The sequence below is a fragment of the Capra hircus genome, chromosome 7 (genome assembly GCF_001704415.2).
Source record: "Capra hircus breed San Clemente chromosome 7, ASM170441v1, whole genome shotgun sequence".
Lineage (NCBI taxonomy): Eukaryota > Metazoa > Chordata > Mammalia > Artiodactyla > Bovidae > Capra > Capra hircus.
The window spans coordinates 59,680,603-59,699,145 of NC_030814.1; the positions used below are offsets into that span (position 1 = coordinate 59,680,603).

Below are 18,543 nucleotides of genomic sequence, written 5' to 3' on the forward strand. Positions count from 1 at the left end.
ACTAAGCACTTAACAATCACACTAGGATCTGAGCAAACTAAGGGATGCTGTCAATGGGATTATACATGAGCAACTCAAACCAGCTAACTCTTGATGCAAGGAGGGAATGTGAAGACTAGAAAACCACACAAAAATCCACTCAGATGTCAGCCCAAACCCTTAAACTCCTTCTGATCATCTGTATGAGAACTGCCCCTATGGTTGGCTTGCCCCTCACTGGGGCCTGAAGCTACAAAGAGCAATCTGTTTACTAGGGATTAAAAATAAAGGATAGGTATTGCTGAGACTCTCCTTTCTAGATTACTCATCATTAGTACTGAGAAAAATTCCTCTTAACTTCTGCCAACTAATTTTTTTATGGATTAAGTAGCTAAGGAGAAAGTTACTTTGAGCCACTAAGATCAGTCCTAGTATCTTCAACAAAGGTTCTATTAAAGGCCCCATATTAATTAACAAAAAGCATTTGGAGACCTACTATTTTAAATCTTAATTGCATATTCTGCCACACTGGTTACATATAAGAAAACCTAGTAGAGTCACTGACTGAGGTCTTTCTCTGGAGTGCATTTAAGTTGCTTCCACGTCTTGGCTATTGTTAAGCAGTGCTGCTATGAACACTGGGCTGCATGTATCTTTTCAAATTAGAGTTTTCTCTAGATAAATGCCAGGAGTGGGACTGCTGAATCATATGGCAATTCTATTTTTAGTTTTTTAAGAAACCTCCATACTGTTCTCCATAGTGGCTGCACCAATTAGATTTCCACCAACAGTGTAGGAGGGTTCCTTTTTCTCCATACCCTCTCCACCATTTATTATGTGTAGACTTTTTAATGATGGCCATTCTCACCAGTGTGAGATAATACCACATTGTAGTTCTGATTTGCATTTCTTTAATAACTAGCTGTATGAGCTGTTTGTATATTTTGGAAATTAATTCCTTGTTGGTTGCATCGTTTTGCAAATATATTCTATTCCACAGGTTGTCTGTTTTGTTTACAGTTTCCTTTGCTATGCAAAAGCTTGTAAGTAATTATGACCCATTTGTCCGTCCATCACTAGGTGATGGATCCAAAAAATATTGCTGCAATTTGTGCCAGTGTTTCTACGTTTTCTTCTAGGAATTTTAGAGTATCTGGTCTTACATTTAGATCTCTCAGTTTATTTTTATAAATGGTGTGAAAAAATGTTCTAATTTCATTCATTTACTTGCACCTGTTCAGTTTCCCCAGTATCACTTAACTTTTCTCCATTGTATATTCTTGCTCCCTTTGCAGTAGATTAATTGATCGTAAATGCATAGGTTTATCTCTGGGCTTGCTACCCTGTTACACTGATCCATATGCTTTTTTCTGTGTGTGCAACCACCATACTATTTTTGATTACTGTAGCTTTGTAGTACAGTCTGAAGTCAGGAAGTCGTCTTTCTCAAGATTGTTTTGGTTATTTGAGGTCTTTTGTGTTTCCAAAAGTTTAAATTTGTTTTGTTTTAGTTCCATGAAAAATGCCATTGGTTATTCAAAAGAGAGTGAACTGAATCTGTGGATTGTCTGGGGCAATATGGTCATTTTAACAATATCTGTTTATGCCATCTTCCATTTCTTTCACCAGCATCTTAACGGTGTTCAGAGTATAGGTCTTTTCAGCACAATGTTTTTATGCTCATTCATGTTGTAGCATGTATCAATACTTCATTCCTGTTAATCGTCAAATAATATTCTACTATATGGATACACCATATTTTACTTATCCCTTCATCAGTTGGTGGGCATTTGGGTTGTTTTCACTTTTTGGTTATTATAAATAAAATTTCTACAGGTGTGAGTTTTTATAGGGATATATGTTTTTATTTCTCTTGGACACATACCTAGGAATGAACTCACTGGGTCATATGGTAAACTCTGTGTTTTGCTTTTTGAGGAACTATCAGATTGACTTTCTTCCAAGCTGGCTGTACCATTTTGCATTCTACCAGCAAAGTATGATGGTTCAAATTTCTCCACATCTTTATCAATACTTACTATTTGACCTTTTGATTCTAGCCATCCTAGTGGGCGTAAAGTGACACCTCATTATGGTTTTGATATGTATTTCCCTGATAATTAATGATGCTGAACATCTTTCCATGTTCTTAATGTATTTGAATATCTTAGAGAAAAAGCTACTCAGATCGTCTGTTCATTCTTAATTTGGGTTATTGATCTTTATAATGTTGAGATATAAAGACTTTAAAATCACTTTCTTAACAGTATCATTTGCTGTACCTAATTTTTAAATTTTGATGAAGTCTAATGTATCTTTCTTTTTCTTTTATTGCTTATGCTTTAGGGGGGAGTTTAACTCTGCAGGGTAACCACTTTTCAGTCTGAGAAAGGAATGTAGTAGTACCAACTATGGTAGAAACAAAGGCAAATTACTTTAGCACACTACAGAACTTAAAAAATGAAATCTAATCCCCAGACTTCAAACACTTTTAATTAAAAATCAGTCTCTCTCTCAAAAAAAAAAATCAGCCTCTCTCAACTCTGAGCAATTTACCTGAAATAAAAACACTCTTTCAAAATTGAATGACCACATTGATAGATGGATATGATACCATGGAATGACAAAACTAGAATCAGAAAATCTGAGGATAAGTCTACTTCAAGAACCACCACAAGGCTCTCACTAGATTCTTCTCTAAAACAGTTAACAATTTCTTTTCTAATTACTTAAAGAATTGTGAGGCTTAAATGAGATAATGTGTTTAAGTACTTGGCCTGTCCTGTTTGATATCAAATACTATACATACTCAGTAATACTGGACAGATCTAAACATAACATAAATGGGATTTTTTCATAACAAGTACTTAAGTCTTATAATTTATAACATCTGTTTTATCTATAAAGCAATCCTTGTACAAGGATTCTGCTTTGATTCCTAAGGATTTAGCAAACCACAACAACAATCTTAAGAAAAATTAGGAAAAAATTAATCTTACACACAAGTACATATAACCTCATTTATTTTGTCTTAACCTATACACCTCCCTTACACAAATGCTTCTAAATATACTCCAAGTACATTCCACTTTTCCCCTATTTGCTAAATGTTGCATTTTTGTGTGTGAGAATTAGTTACACAGCCTATTCAAATATCCTTCATTTTTAAAAGGCTGTAAGATGGTATTAGGGGAAAAGCTGTCTTGAGACAAAGTGGAACAAAAGTAAAATTATTATCCAACATGTATGGTAAGATACAATAAATTATTTCAAACAGGATTAAGAAGATACACTGGAAATTAAAGGTAAGTTGTAGCTGTCTTCACAAATATGAGTCAATACAAAGAAAGACACAGACCCATATACACACCACCCCCCAATCATACTTACTATTATCTTACTAAAGAACAATAGCTTGCTGTAGACAAAAGCTTGAATATTTTGACTTAGGTAAATACTCAGAAGGGACAAAAGGTAGGTAAGGAAGAGCCAGAACAACTACACAGACAACATCTGGCAGAAGACGTTCAAAACGAAATACAGTACAAAAGATGATGGAATATACATAAAACTGCACCTTTCATGGGCAAATAAACGAAAATTGCATAATTAACTCTTCATACAAATAACCTCAGCAGATATATATTTATTAGTACCAGAGTTCACCAGAGGCAGACTGCTATGCTGTTTTATGTTTCAGTATTCCTTTTAGATACTTACTATCATCTCCAACGGGACCTGCTGAACACTGTGCTGGGGGGTCCCGTGCCAGGTCATTCAATTCCTTCAAGAAGGAGAGAATAAAGAAATGTATTTAACATAAATGTAACTATTATCCATTAATAACACCATCACTGTTACCAATAATCTCTGTCTCACCAGTAAAGCTTTTAGCAGCACTCCTTCAAAGTCAGAGAAGAGAAAGGTAAATTAATTAAATCTTTAAAATATTTGGGATTCCTGAATATAAATGTATGTTTTTAAAAGTAGATCATTTTTGCTTTGTTTGGAGTTTAATAGGTATTAAATATAATGAAAGTAAACATGTATCATATACTAAAGAACCACAAAAACTGTTTCTTTGGGTTTTCTTGGGCCACACCATGCGGCGGGATCTTAGTCCCCAGACCAGGTATTGAAGCCGTGCACCTACACTGGGAGTGTGGACTGCCAGGGAAGTCTCACAAAAACTGTTTTTAAGTAAACACTTTATTTATTATTTTCCAATAAAGATCAACAGCTGGTTTTTGTACCTCAAAACCATTAAGTTACACTTCAGATGAACAGAGTCACAAATGTTTCAAATCATACAGAACCATCTGACAAGATACTGGTATTTTTTCAGCTCATATCCACTACAAAGCTTCCAAAGGTAGTAGGAAAAAAAGGGATATACTACAAAGGCTGGTTGGATATAACCCATCATAAAGTCTTGAAATCAGAGATGGAATTACACACGGGCTGCAGTCCATGGGGTCGCTGGGAGTCGGACACGACTGAGCGACTTTATTTTCACTTTTCACTCCCATGCATTGGAGAAGGAAATGGCAACCCACTCCAGTGTTCTTGCCTGGAGAATCCCGGGGACGGGGCAGCCTGCTGGGCTGCCGTCTATGGGGTCGCACAGAGTCGGACACGACTGAAGCGACTTAGCAGCAGCAGCAGCAGCAGCAGCAGCAGCAGCATGCTCTACAAAAGATGCCAGCTTCTTAGCTACTTTAACACAAGAACCCACAAACTTGAGATTTGTTACTGGGTGGGGATGCCTTAAAAACCACAAAGCAGGAAATCATACTATATTCCCTTTCCCTTTGGCTTGGTATGTGAGATAAAAACAAACTCTGAGGAAGGACTAGTTTTAATTATCTTTTAAAACTTCAATGGTAAAACCTACCACTTAAAAAGTATTTCAAATCTTATTGAGTTATATAAATAAATATTTTAAATTGCAACACCGATATTTCTATAAGTTCCTTCTTCTGAGTTAACTTATTCAACCAGTCATTACATCAATTATTTTGTTTCATCCTATTTGTAAGCTTGGAGGATAAAGCATAAAGTATAGAAAAAAGTTCTCTTACTTTTTTTTTTTTAAGTGCTGGGATTGAGATAAAGATTTAACAATATTTACTTCCTTTCACATCTCAACTTGAAGATTTTATATTTCTCTACAACAGAGATTCCTTGCCCACCTCAAGGAGAAAACAAAAAACTTACTGTACAGTTCACATTCCCAAATGTTTGTAATACAGGTCACTATAACTAGAGAGCTTGCTTGATGTGAAACACAAAAGTTAAGCTACATCTTTTGACTAACCTCATCTAAGTTGAATATAAGGATTCATCAGGTGGTGATCAGTTTTTAACATATCAAACCACTATGTTGTATACGAGACAGTAACATAGTGTGGGAGGTCAACTATACTTACTAACAGTTTTAAGTGGTAGGGCTGTAATATGTATGTGTGTGTACATGTGCACACACACACGCACTCAGTTGTCCTACTCTTTGCAACAACATGGACTGTAGCCCACCTGGCTCCTCTGTCCATGGAATTTTCCAGACAAGAGGTTAATTAACACTTCTGTATGCTATACATGAAAGTTTAACAGAGTAAATCCTAAGAGTTCTCATCCCAAGGAAAAAAATTTTTCTCTTTACCTTTTATTTTGTACCTGTGAGATAATGGATGTTCACTAAACTTACCATGATAATTTCATGATATATGTAAGTCAAATCATTATGCTGAACATCTTAAACTTATGCCAATTACATCTCAAAAAGCTAAAAGGAAAAAAAAATCCTTGTCCTCTTCATAAGTCAATATTATATAATTTAAAAAAAAAGAAAACCTTAACTCAAATTTGTGCTAACTGACAATTAACATACTCATTCCAACACTTCCTTGGTTCAAGGCACTCACTTAAGTATGTTAAATGAAATGAGACATAAAAAGACTATATTCTGTATGATTCCATTGATACACATTCTAGAAACGGCAAATTTATAGCAATAGAAACCAGATTAATAGTTTTAGGGGCCAGAGGGAGTTAGAGGGGACTGATTACAAAGGAACATGAGGAAAATCTGGGGAGCTATGGATATATTCTATATTATGATTTTGGTAGGGACTACAAAACTGTGAATTATACTCATTAAAACTCAAACTGTATACTTAAAATTGTTGATTTTATTGTATACATCATAGTAAAGATTTATTGTATATACTTTATTGTATATAGATTTATTATATATACTTTAGAAAAGCTGTTTACTAAAAGGGCATATATTCATTCATCTTCATATACGCATACAGTATCTCTGAAGAATAGATACAAAACTAATTCAAAGTATTTGCCTTCAGAAGGAAACTTTGCTTTGGGGGTAAGAATAGGAACTACATGTATTTCTTTCATACCTTTAACAAGTATATTTATTGTCTATTTAAAAAATAACTTACCAGTTCTGACTATACATTTGGATAAAAAAAAAAAGTTCTGAAAAAGCTGTGACTATCTGAACAGTAATGAGAATAGTGAAAACCCAGTTAGACTAAATAAACACAGAAACTACAAAATTTGAAGTTTCCCTGGTGGCTCAGTGGTAAAGAATCCACCTGCAATGAAGAGCACCTACAATGCAGGAGACACAAGTCTGATCCCTGGGTTGGAAAGATCCTCTGGAGAAGGGAACGGCAACCCACTCTAGTATTCTTGCCTGAGAAATCCCATGAACAGAGGAGCCTGGCAGGCTATAGTCCACTGGGTTACAAGAGCTGGACATAATTTAGCGACTATACAACCACCACCGCAAAATCTGATGTCCCTGCATTATGATTAAAACTGAAGGGGAAAAAAAAACAGAAGGGAGTTCCCTACTGATATAGTGGTTAGGATTCTGGGCTTTCACTACCATGGCCTGGGGGAACTGAGATCTTGCAACCTGAGTGATGCGGCAAAAAGAAAACAAAATAAAGATAAATCTTGAAATTAAAGGCACTGATCTAGCCAAATCACTGGGCAGAAAAATATACCCTATTACATCAGGCTGTTGGCTTTATCATATGGCTTTATACCTATACATTAATTTCCTTGACTTTTTATTTCCCCCCAAATAGTATTCAGATTTTGTCTTATATATCATATGGCAAATCATACATTACTGGGATTGAGAGTAGAGCTAGGACAAAACCCAAAACCAAGCAACATTTCTGTTTATTGGAAAACTTCTTTTCTGTGGAAAGAGCAATAGAGAGAAAGTGAAAGTATCAGTCATTCAGTCATATCTTACTCCTTGTGACCCCAAAGACTGTACCCACCAGGATTCTCTGCCCATGGAATTCTCCAGACAAGAATACTGAAGTGGGTTACCATTTCCTCCTCCAGGGGATCTTCCCAACCCAAGGATTGAACTCAGGTTTCCTGCATTGCAGATGGACTTTTTACCATCTGAGCCACTTGGGAAGCCCTTGTAGACAAAGTACATATAATTAAATTTAGGGAAAAAAAGGGAAGAGGGAAGTTTGACAGTTAAGGTAAAGAATCCTCAATTTCTAAAGAGACTTTATCGTCTTAACTTTGAAATAAAAAAAAATATTATAATAAAGGTCTTATTTTCGAAATAAACTGTGGATTTTAGTAGAGTTCTCAATTAAGATTTTCCTCTTTGACACTGTACACTCTCCTTGTTTCTAGGTATACAGAACCATTATTTTTAAAGATTAAGGGTTATAGACAATTTTGATTATCTGAAACTTTCCCAAGTGTTTAATTTAGTTCAAACAGCCCCCAAACCTTATACCAATTAATTATTTTCCAGTAAAGTTTAATTCACTACAAACTTTTTTGTCCATGTTGCATGGCATGCAGGATCTTAAGTTTCTTGACCAGGACTGAACTCCTGCCCTCTGTAGTGGAATTGTGGAGTCTTAACCACTAGACCACCAGGGAAGTCCTCCAACTTTTAAATACATTTCCTACTACTATCTTTTTTGGCTCAGGAATATGTTTTCCAATAAAGATACACAGGAATGATTATAATGCCTTATATATTATTATCTTAAGAGTACCTATTTTCCAAAGAATTAACCCTTCTTTAAAAGGGACCACTGTTAAAGAAAACAGAACACTAAAGCCTCTAAGCCTGTGATATTTCTGTATTACAGCACTACAGCAAAAAGAAAGAGGACTTCCTAACTGTGGGGAGGGGGTCCTACAAGGGCTATGCTGACTTTGCTTTCCTTGTATCCTCAAATACTCAAATAGGTCGTTAATTGGTAAAACTTAATGATATTAGCTATTTTTAAAAAACCCTGTTTCCCCAGTCTTAACAATTATGAAGCTAAATACACATAGTACGGAACACAGATTTGTTTCACCATTTCGGTCTTACCCTACAGCAAAGGATAAAAGGAACAAGATGGGGACATGAGAGATTATAGTTACTTTTATAGAAAATTGGCTCCAAAGTCAAGAGTCAATAGTTCTAAAATTTCCTGTACAAATCAAAGGTCTTTGGTGGAAAATCAGGATATGAGAAGATTTAAGCAGAAATTATGATTTAACATCTGAAGAGATATCTAGACTAATCCCCCATTTTATATACATAAAAAAGATACAAAGTAGCTAATCCAAGGAAAACTTGTAATTAGAGTAAGGACATGGTGTACTATATATGTTCTATTATATCATGCTTCTTTAGTCTGAATCTAAAATAGTAGAAATGTACAAGTTAGAATATCTGAGAATCTATATGTTGTCCAGGAAATCAAACTGAACCTCCTTTAAAATGAATGAACAGTAAAGAAAGAACAACTAGATAAGTAGTAGTTCTCAAAAATGAGACCCTGGCACAGCAGCATCATTATCACAAGAAAACTTATTAGAAATGCAAATTCTCAGGCTCCAACCAGACCTACTGAATCAGAAACTCTGCAGTTTCAAAGCCTAACAAGGTGCGTTTTAACAAGTCCCCCAGGAAATTGTGATGTACACTAAATCCTGACTGCCTTTACGTTTGACGAATTAAGCATCAAAGACAAAACGCAAGGCTAGAAAACTCATTACCAGCAAGACTCAAAGTGAAGGGAAGGTGAAGGAAAACACGGCAGCACAGAATGAATGCAAGAAAGGGGTGTTTCCACATTTTCAAGGCACACTGAAGGCGAGCGTCTGTTATTACCTTAGCACTGCATTCTCCCTGCCCTACCCCTATCTTACCAGGGTTGCAACAGAAACGCTAACTCATGTCCAACATAATATCTGAAGTTAGTATTTAAAAATTAACTGCTAGAGTATTTAAAATTACAAATTTTTAAAACTCTGGAAATATTAGTAACTCAGTTATCCTAGATCAGTTTGAAAAAAAAATTATGATTTCTGAAAACAGCAAATTACAGAATCTTTTATATCTGGTACTGATACACTTAATCCCTTGGCACTCTCAAATATTTTCTATTTCCCTCTTAATAATGCTGCCTTCTATTTTAAAGACAAATTGATAAAAATGTATCAATAGCAATCTTTCCCTGAACTGATTATAAGCAGAATAGTAACCTTATTGAGATTAATGTCTGTACTCTTTTTAAAAAATTCAAGTCAACTAAGACTATAGAAAATACCCAGCCAGAACCTATTACTCAGCTTCAGTTCAGTTCAGTCGCTCAGTCATGTCCGACTCTTTGCGACCCCATGGACTGCAGCCCACCAGGCCTCCCTATCCATCACCAATTCTTGGAGTTTACTCAAACTCATGTCCATTGAGTCGGTGATGCCAACCAACCATTTCATCCTGTGGCATCCCCTTCTCTTCCTGCCTTCAGTCTTTCCCAGTATCAGGGTCTTTGCATCAAGTGGCCAAAGTATTAGGGTTTCAGCTTCCAATGAATATTCAGGACTGATTTCCTTTAGGATGGACTGGTTGGATTTCCTTGCAGTCCAAGGGACTCAAGAGTCTTCTCCAACACCACAGTTCAAAAGCATCAAATCTTCAGTGCTCAGCTTTCTTTATAGACCAACTCTCACATCCATACATGACTATTGGAAAAACCATAGCTTTGTCTAGACGGACCTTTGTTGGTAAAGTAATGTCTCTGCTTTTTAATATGCTGTCTAGGTTGGTCATAGTTTTTCTTCCAAGGAACATCTTTAAATTTCATGGCTGCAGTCACCATTTGCAGTGAATTTGGGGGCTGCAGCCCCCCAAAGTAAAGTCTCTCACTGTTTCCATTGTTTTGCCATCTATTTGCCATGAAGTGATGGGACCAGATGCCATGATCTTAGTTTTCTGAATGCTGAGTTTTAAGCCAACTTTTCCACTTTCCTCTTTCATTTTCATCAAGAGGCTCTTTAATTCTTTATTTTCTGCCATAAGGGTGGTGTCATCTGCATATCTGAGGGGATTGATATTTCTCCCGGCAATCTTGATTCCAGCTTGTGCTTCTTCCAGTCCAGCGTTTCTCATGATGTACTCTGCATATAAGTTAAATAAGCAGGGTGACAATATACAGCCTTGACGTACTCCTTTCCCAATTTGGAACCAGTGTGTTACTCCATGTCCAGTTCTAACTGTTGCTTCTTGACCTGCGTACAAATTTCTCAGGAGGCAGGTCAGCTGGTCTGGTATTCCCATCTCTTTAAGAATTTTCCACAGTTTGTTGTGATCTAAACAGTCGAAGGCTTTGGCATAGTCAATAAAGCAAAAGTAGATGTTTTTCTGGAACTCTCTTGCTTTTTCGATAATCCAGCGGATGTTGGCAATTTGATCTCCAGTTCCTCTGCCTTTTCTAAATCCAGCTTGAGCATCTGGAAGTTCAGTTCATGTACTGTTGAAGCCTAGCTTGGCGAATTTTGAGCATTACTTTGCTAGCGTGTGAGATGACTGCAGTTGTGTGGTTGTTTGAACATTCTTTTGCATTGCCTTTCTTTGGGATTGGAATGAAAACTGAACTTTACTCAGCTTAGCCCAATCTAAACATTGCTAGATCAAACTAGATCTTTAAGAAGTCCCCTGTGTTCTCCTCTCCAAAGTAATGATTACCTTGAATTTAGAGTTTATCATTCTCTTGCATACTTATATACATTTTCTATGTGTCCATAAACAACATAGTCTTGTTATCATGTTTTTAAACTTTATTTAAAAAGTGTTACATGGCATGTATTCTTCTATACTTTGCTTTTCCCTCAACATAGTAAGACATTAATATTTTTCCATGAAGATATAGTTTATTCCTTTTTACCACTTTATTTTGCTACTGGGTACATAAACCACAGTGTTTCCTTTCCTTAGGTGACAGATATTTATTTCCTGTTTTTCACTATTATAATGTTTTGGTAAATATTCTTATACCCACATTCTTGTATACACATGAGTTTTTCCAACTAAACACTCCTTTGACTTAAATAACAAGCTGTTGTTTAGTTGCCAAGTTGTGTCCAACTCTTTTGCGACTCCATGCCCTATAGCCTGCCAGGCTCCTCTTGTTTACGATCCAGGCAAGAATACTGGAATGGGTTGCCATTTCCTTCTTCAGGGGATCTTTCCAACCCAGGGATTGAACCCATGTCTCCCACAGGCGTCTCTTGCATTACACGCGGATTCTTAACCGCTGAACCATCAGGGAAGCCCTATAAATAATAAGTACCCCTCCTCTTTTTTAACTGTGTACCAAAGCCTTTGATTATGTATGGGTTTTAAAAAATTATTTCCTCAACCCATACACCCAGACAGAAATAACTGTACTGTTCAACACACTGGAACTTGCAAACCAAATCATTGCCAAGAGATGGGAAAATTATTCCTAGAGCATGCTTAACTAAGAGGTCAATTCACCTGCCAACATCTAAGAACATGATAGAGATGAACATGATAGAAACTATCCGCCATCTGAATAGTCATTCACCACTATCTGACAAGCCTTCTGTAAATACTGGAAACTAACCATCTCATGTGTAATTGTTAAATGAAAATTAGCTTCATAAGAATCATAATGGTTGTTCTACAACTGTTTATGTTCCTGCTGATATCAACAGGGGCAACAGACAGAAGTCAGTTTTTCCGAAGTCTTAACATCCCTTGATGTTTTATTATTCTGCTCTTAAGTAACTTTAAGCAAGTCATTCGACTTCTCCAGATCAGAACTCCTGTATCTATAAAACAATGAAGTTAAACTAAAAAAGCATGGTTTGGTTATAGGTTTAAGGGTCAAATCAATTTGGGAAATGTTATAATCCACATTCTTATAAGAATATTCAAGATTCTAAGCAAGTCCTGAATAAAGGAAACACTATTGTTTGGGCACAGAACCAGGCTTTGCTTCTTTCTGTGGCCCATTCTTCCAATGCCACGTTCCCCACCCAAGATTTTATTCTCATAAAAGCCTAATGTCTGTGGGAAAGTCAGAAATAAGTCTGAAGGAACCAAGAACACTTTTTATCCTAAAGAATTTTTTTTGTTATAGAATAAAAGACTTTTAAACATGACATAGAGAAATCCACCCAACATGGCTAATACTGTCCTAAAGTTATCTATACCTTGTTCCCCCCACCCCCAATCTGGACTATAAATTACTCCAGTGTGGTTTGTGTGGTAAAATACACAAACATAAAATTTACCATCTTATCCATTTTTTTTTTCCATTTTAAGTATACAGCTCAGTGGTATTAAGTACATTAATAACACTGTGATCAGAATGTTTTAAGAGAATGTTTACAGTAAGAGAAAGCGCATTATGAATAGCTTTTCAGATATAGTTAATACAACATAAATTTCTTTTCTAAAGCAATCACATGTTTTTATTAATTTTTAAAGACAGGTTTTTTTGTTTGTTTGAAGTTACTTTTGTCAAGTTCCAGGAAATCCTTACAAGTGCTATTTGTGTGACAATGTTGATAGCTTCCAGTAGTGATCAAATATATAGCAGATGTGTTTCTGGCTTAAAATACTTTTTCTGTATAAAAAGGGGTTGGGGGGGGAAGCACATATCTTTTAAAGGGGAAATGATATGCTACATAAAGATATTAGCAAAATTTGTCAATTATATAATCCTAATCCTATCTGTTATACTAAAAGTTTGCAAATATAGAAAGCTTATACAATCAGTGAATTCCCTGAAATTTCTATAAAACAAATTACAGCAGAGTTATAAGGATTCATATTTATTTTGGCACACAAAGGAAAAACCAATATGAAATTCTGACAATGCATGTGATTAACCTAATTATGAATCTGAGGTTAAAAAATTGTTTTAAAAAGGCTAGGCCCCAGTTCACTTTCATCTATCTTCACAATAGCACAGTTATGATTTTAAAATACAACACTAAATATTTTCACTTTAAAAGATTACTGTCCATATACTGCTTTTTTTTTTTTTTCATATACTGCTTTTTTTAGGATGAAAAAAATCTTATTTCCCAGGGACTTCCTTCTTTCTCCAAGTAGCTTATTATTAACTATACTATACAAATCTAGCATCATATGGTATAGTAATATCTTATGATCAATTTTTTATGCACAACTATCAAAATTTATGTGTACCCTTAATGCTACCCCTGGAATACTTAATTCGAAATTCCTTGAGTTAAAGACAAGGTATAATATGATCTTTACCACATTTTCCAGAGTGGAACTTAAGAGACACACTAATGTCTGAATAAGCAGATGAATAAATGTCTAGCACAATATCAAGCAGAACTGATGTTCAAACACTGGCAAATGAGATAAACAAAAGTACATTAACAACTTCCAAGAGGAAGTCCAGTCCAATTCAGCCTAATCACCTACAGTGCCAGAAAATAGAAAGTCTATAGTGATAAAAATATATTCAGATTTAATTACTGAACATGAATGGAATAGGTGTTTTGAGTAAGACTGGGTAACATTAGAGAATAAGGAGTTCATTTCTTTGAGCACTTCCGCAATAACCACTTAGATGAAAATGTTCTAATTAAAGACAATATTCTTTATTACTGAGGATCAAGAACCTTTTCAAGACCTTATTTTACCTATATGAACTACCATTTACTCATTTCAAAGCCTTTTCTTAATCAATTAGCTTTTAAATTTCAACTAGCTCAAGACTCCAGGACAGTGTGCTTGGAATACTCTAGGCACCCTCCTACCACATGCACCCTTAGCCTTCACTTAAATGTGCTGAGAGGTTTCCTAGAAGCCCTTTTCCCCCATTTTCTGTTAAATACTATGATGGAAAAGTGCAAGTTGCCTTAGCAACTCAAGATAGTTTATATGTATGATTATTTAATGTCTCTCAACCCAATGACAAGAATTTGATATCCAGCACAGTTCCTGATACAGAGGGAGTCCCAGTAAATACCTGTTGAAGAACAGATTGTTACAATTACACACAGTAATTTTACATACCTGCTGCTGCTGCTAAGCCACTTCAGTAGTGTCCGACTCTGTGCGAACCCACACACAGCAGCCCACCAGGCTCCTCTGTCTCTGGGATTCTCCAGGCAAGAATACTGGAGTGGGTTGCCATTTCCTTCTCCAATGCATGCATGCATGCATGTGAAGTCGCTTCAGTCATGTCCAACTCTGTGCGACCCCATGGACAGCAGCCCACCAGGCTCCTCTGTCCATGAATTCTCTAGGCAAGAGTACTGGAGTGGGTTGCCATTTCCTTCTCCAATGCATGAAAGTATTATCCTAGCGAAGGATAATACTGTCTTTCACTGATTGTATGATTTTTTTAATATACCTGACATCAAACTGCCTACTATAATCAATGGTATGTCAGCTTCATTGGCAGTATCTTTTCTTCTTAGTAGTAAAACTTTCAAGGCTTCCCTAGTGGCTCAGACGGTAAAGCGTCTGCCTACAATGCGGGTAGACATGGGTTTGATCCCTGGGTTGGGAAGATCCCCTGGAGAAGGAAATGGCAACCCACTTTCAGTATCCTTGCCTGGAAAATCCCATGGACAGAGGAGCCTGGTAGGCTGCAGTCCATGGGGTCGCAAGAGTTGGACACGACTGAGTGACTTCACTTCTACATCTTTCAATGGATAACATCTTAGATTTAATGAAGTAAGGCACTTGAGAAGGCAGTAATAGTGTGATACTGCAGCCAAGGGATCTTATAAATACCTAACAAAGAACAAGTTTAGAATTTTGGCAATCAAGGACAGAGTAGAAAGTGCCTGAGTAAATGACAGTTATTCAGGAAAATCACAAGTCTTCCAGAAGACTAATACTGTAATAAGTAAGGGGACAAAAATATTAAGGAGGTACAAATGGTACCAGAAGCAAAACAGGCTAGTGGTTCCTTGCTCTTGGAGCTAATGATGGCTGGTAGCTAAATTGTCAGGTTAGGTCACACTCCACACAGGGTCTCTGTCAGGATCTGAAATTACCTCTCCTTTAGTTACTGAGGCAGTGGTCAGTGCTCTTCCACACTATTTCCAAAATGAGCCTGGCATATAGCCAAGTAAATAGGAAAAGTCTATGTGCTTATTACATATGCCAAAAGATTTCAGCACTAAGCTCAGAAGAAAACACTGAAATACTGAGAAAAGAGCTTCGTTCTTGGCATTCAAATAACCAGAATCTACACCAGTCAATTCCACCTCAGTTAACAACTACACAGCAAACTAGAAACCTAAAGAACTCTTTTATGGCACTAATCACCATGTACCACAGTCCAAAGTCTGAGAAAATGGGGAAATAAACAAATGATGCTATCACTGTCTTGGTGTGCTTCTAGGCTACTTAAAAGTGGCAGGACAATGAGGACCTTAATAAGAGTTAAAAACAACATCCTTTTTCTCATTATACTCCATAAAACCATGAGACCCCACTTGCCCCTAAAGTAATTCACATGTACTACTTTTAGTAGTAGCATATGGTTAAGTTCTGGTACTCAGATGCTTTGAAATATATAAATACTATTTAACTAGGGCTTCCTTGTAGTTCAGTTGGTTAAGAGTCTGCCTGTAATGTAGAAGACCCGGGTTGAATCCCTGGATCAGGAAAATCCCCTGGAAAAGGAAATGGCAACCCACTCCAACATTCTTGCCTGAAGACTCCCATGGACAGTGGAGCCTGGCAGAAGTCATAAGTCTTGCATGGAGTCGTAAGAGTCTGACACAACTTAGTGAATAAATCACCACAAGACTGTAAATCCTCGAAACTTAAAAATAACACTTTCCATGGACTTTACTCTTCACTATTCCAAAGCACAGATTCTGTTTCATGAGTTCTCTAACACCAACTCAAGGAGTTCACGACGATGAATCAGCATGTGCTCAGTTGCTCAGTCATGTCCAGGTCTTTGTGATCCCTTGGACTGTAGCCCACCAACCTCCTCTGTCCATAGAATTTTCCAGGCAAGAATACTGGAGTGGGTTGCCATTTCCTTCTCCAGGTGATATTCCAGACCCAGGGACTGAACCCAAGTCTGCTGTATCTACTGCATTAGCAGGTGGATTCTTTACCACTGCATCATCTGTTCAAGACAATGAATCTATCCATAGTTAAATCAGTCTTCCTACAGGCTGAAATCTCTGTAAGATGTGACCAATAGTCAAGTAAACTTAAATTGTACTCTGCTAGATGACTTGCTACATACTTGCCTGGGATTGTATTTTAGAACAACTATAAAGACAGATAAAAAATGACTTGTCCACCTCTCAGGACAGTCCAACCTCCAAAACATGACACTAAACAGTATTAACCAAAGCGTGAATAGGTACCTCTGAAGAAATGTCTTTTCAAAGTTATATTTTAGGTTAGCCTAGAGACAGGAGAGTTCTCTGTCCACATTAAAATCACCTGAGATGCCATTTAATCAACTATATGCTACACAATAATAGAAACATGTACTACTATCTTGGGGAAGGTACTACAGTATCATGACAGTAAGAGAAAAGAACGGTTTCCTTTTTGCTATGATGAAGTTTGAAGTACAAAAGGATTTCCATTTTGTCTGCGGCAAACACTGGGGGAGGGCCAGACAGAAAATTCAAGTCGATAGGCTGGAGAAAGGTTTGGTACTATTACTTGCTTCAAAAACATTTTAAATTCCTGATGTTAACAACAAAGCATAGTTCTCCTAAGCAGTTTTTGATATGGCAGATCTGACCAATTAACCTACAGAGAATGTTTAACCTATATAGTCATTATAGTGGTGCTACTTGAGGATTCTGAGAGCACTTTTTTAACAAAGAGGAGGTGACAGGCAGAAGTTGTTCTTTGTTATGGTAACAGAAAAAGTATGAAAACATTATGAATCAAGTAGAAAAGAAAAAAAAAGCATACATAGCCTAGTCAGCCTTATGTTAGCAATATCATGAGTTATGTGACAGTCTTGGAAAGAGTAAGACTGGTAGTATAAAATTATTTGTTCCTATAACAAGAGTACAAACTTCTAGTTATTAGATAAATAAATTCTGGGGATCTAATGCACATGGCAATTATAGTTAACAATACTGTATATTTGAAACTTGCTAAGAGAGTAAATCTTAAAATGGTCCCACCACAAAAAGAAGGAAATAATTATAGGAAATGATGGCAGTGTTAGCTAACACTATGGTGGTAATCTTTTTACACTATGTAAATATCAAATTCACACTGTATATGAAACTTACACAATGTTATATATCAATTATATATTTTATTAAAAATAAAAATAAAGCAGGTAAACAAAGTAACTTAGGTTATTTTGACAGGAAAAGACAAACCAAGTAAACGGTTATACCTCTTCTCAAAACAACCACATTTTTACATTTCATATCCAACAAGCCTTTCCCTTCCCCTCTCCTCTTCCCTTCCCCCCTCCTACTGACTGGCCAAACAAATCTTCATAAAAAACTTCTCTGAATTAAAACTGGAAAAAATGTTATTAATAACTTAATATTACTCAACCATTCAGAACTGTTTTTAATAAATCCAAAGAAGCCAAATTCTACTATTACAGAATTAAATTTATAACAAGGGACCTTATCCAAGAAGTAAACATGCCAGTATAAGACAACGCTTACTACAACTTCTCCTGCAGTAAATAATCTCCAAAGATGGATGCAAACAATTTTTCCCTCCCTGTAAGAACATACCACTTCTCTTATTAGGAAGTAGTCTATTTCCTTTCCTCCTGAATCCCAGCTGGCCTTGGATCTTGTTCGACCAAAAAAAAATTAAGCAAATATGACACTGCGTCAGTTACAAGTCTAGTGTTGAGACTCGACAGCTTTTCTTTCTGCTCCTTCCACCACAGCAGCTCTAAGCCACCACACAGCAGGTCCAGGCTTTCTTACTGGAAAGGCCATTTGGGGGACAGTGGTGCACATTGCAGCTAAGTCAGCATCAAGGCCCCAGACACATGAGAGAGATCTTCTTGGACCTTCTAACCCTGAACACAGCCACAAGAATAACCCTGGCTGATAACACATGAAACAAAACCTTCAAGTCAATCCAGAATGCTAAGAAATAAATCACTGCTGTTTTATGTTTTGGAATAATTTGTTATACAGCAAACCTAACTGATAAACATCCCTATGCAGCCTCTAAAAGTAATAAGATTCAATGATAGATCCTTCCAACAATTATTACCA

The 18,543-nt window shown here is 36.4% G+C and overlaps 1 protein-coding gene across 1 annotated transcript in view; it reads right to left on the reverse strand.

Moving 5' to 3' along the window:
• UBE2D2 (ubiquitin conjugating enzyme E2 D2) overlaps positions 1 to 18,543 on the reverse strand; it is a 43,458-nt gene that overhangs the window by 9,289 nt on the left and 15,626 nt on the right. Inside the window, exon 2 of the mRNA XM_018050305.1 lies at positions 3,700 to 3,763. Within this exon, the coding sequence (XP_017905794.1) occupies positions 3,700 to 3,763 (64 nt within the window). The remainder of the gene's footprint in view (positions 1 to 3,699; positions 3,764 to 18,543) is intronic.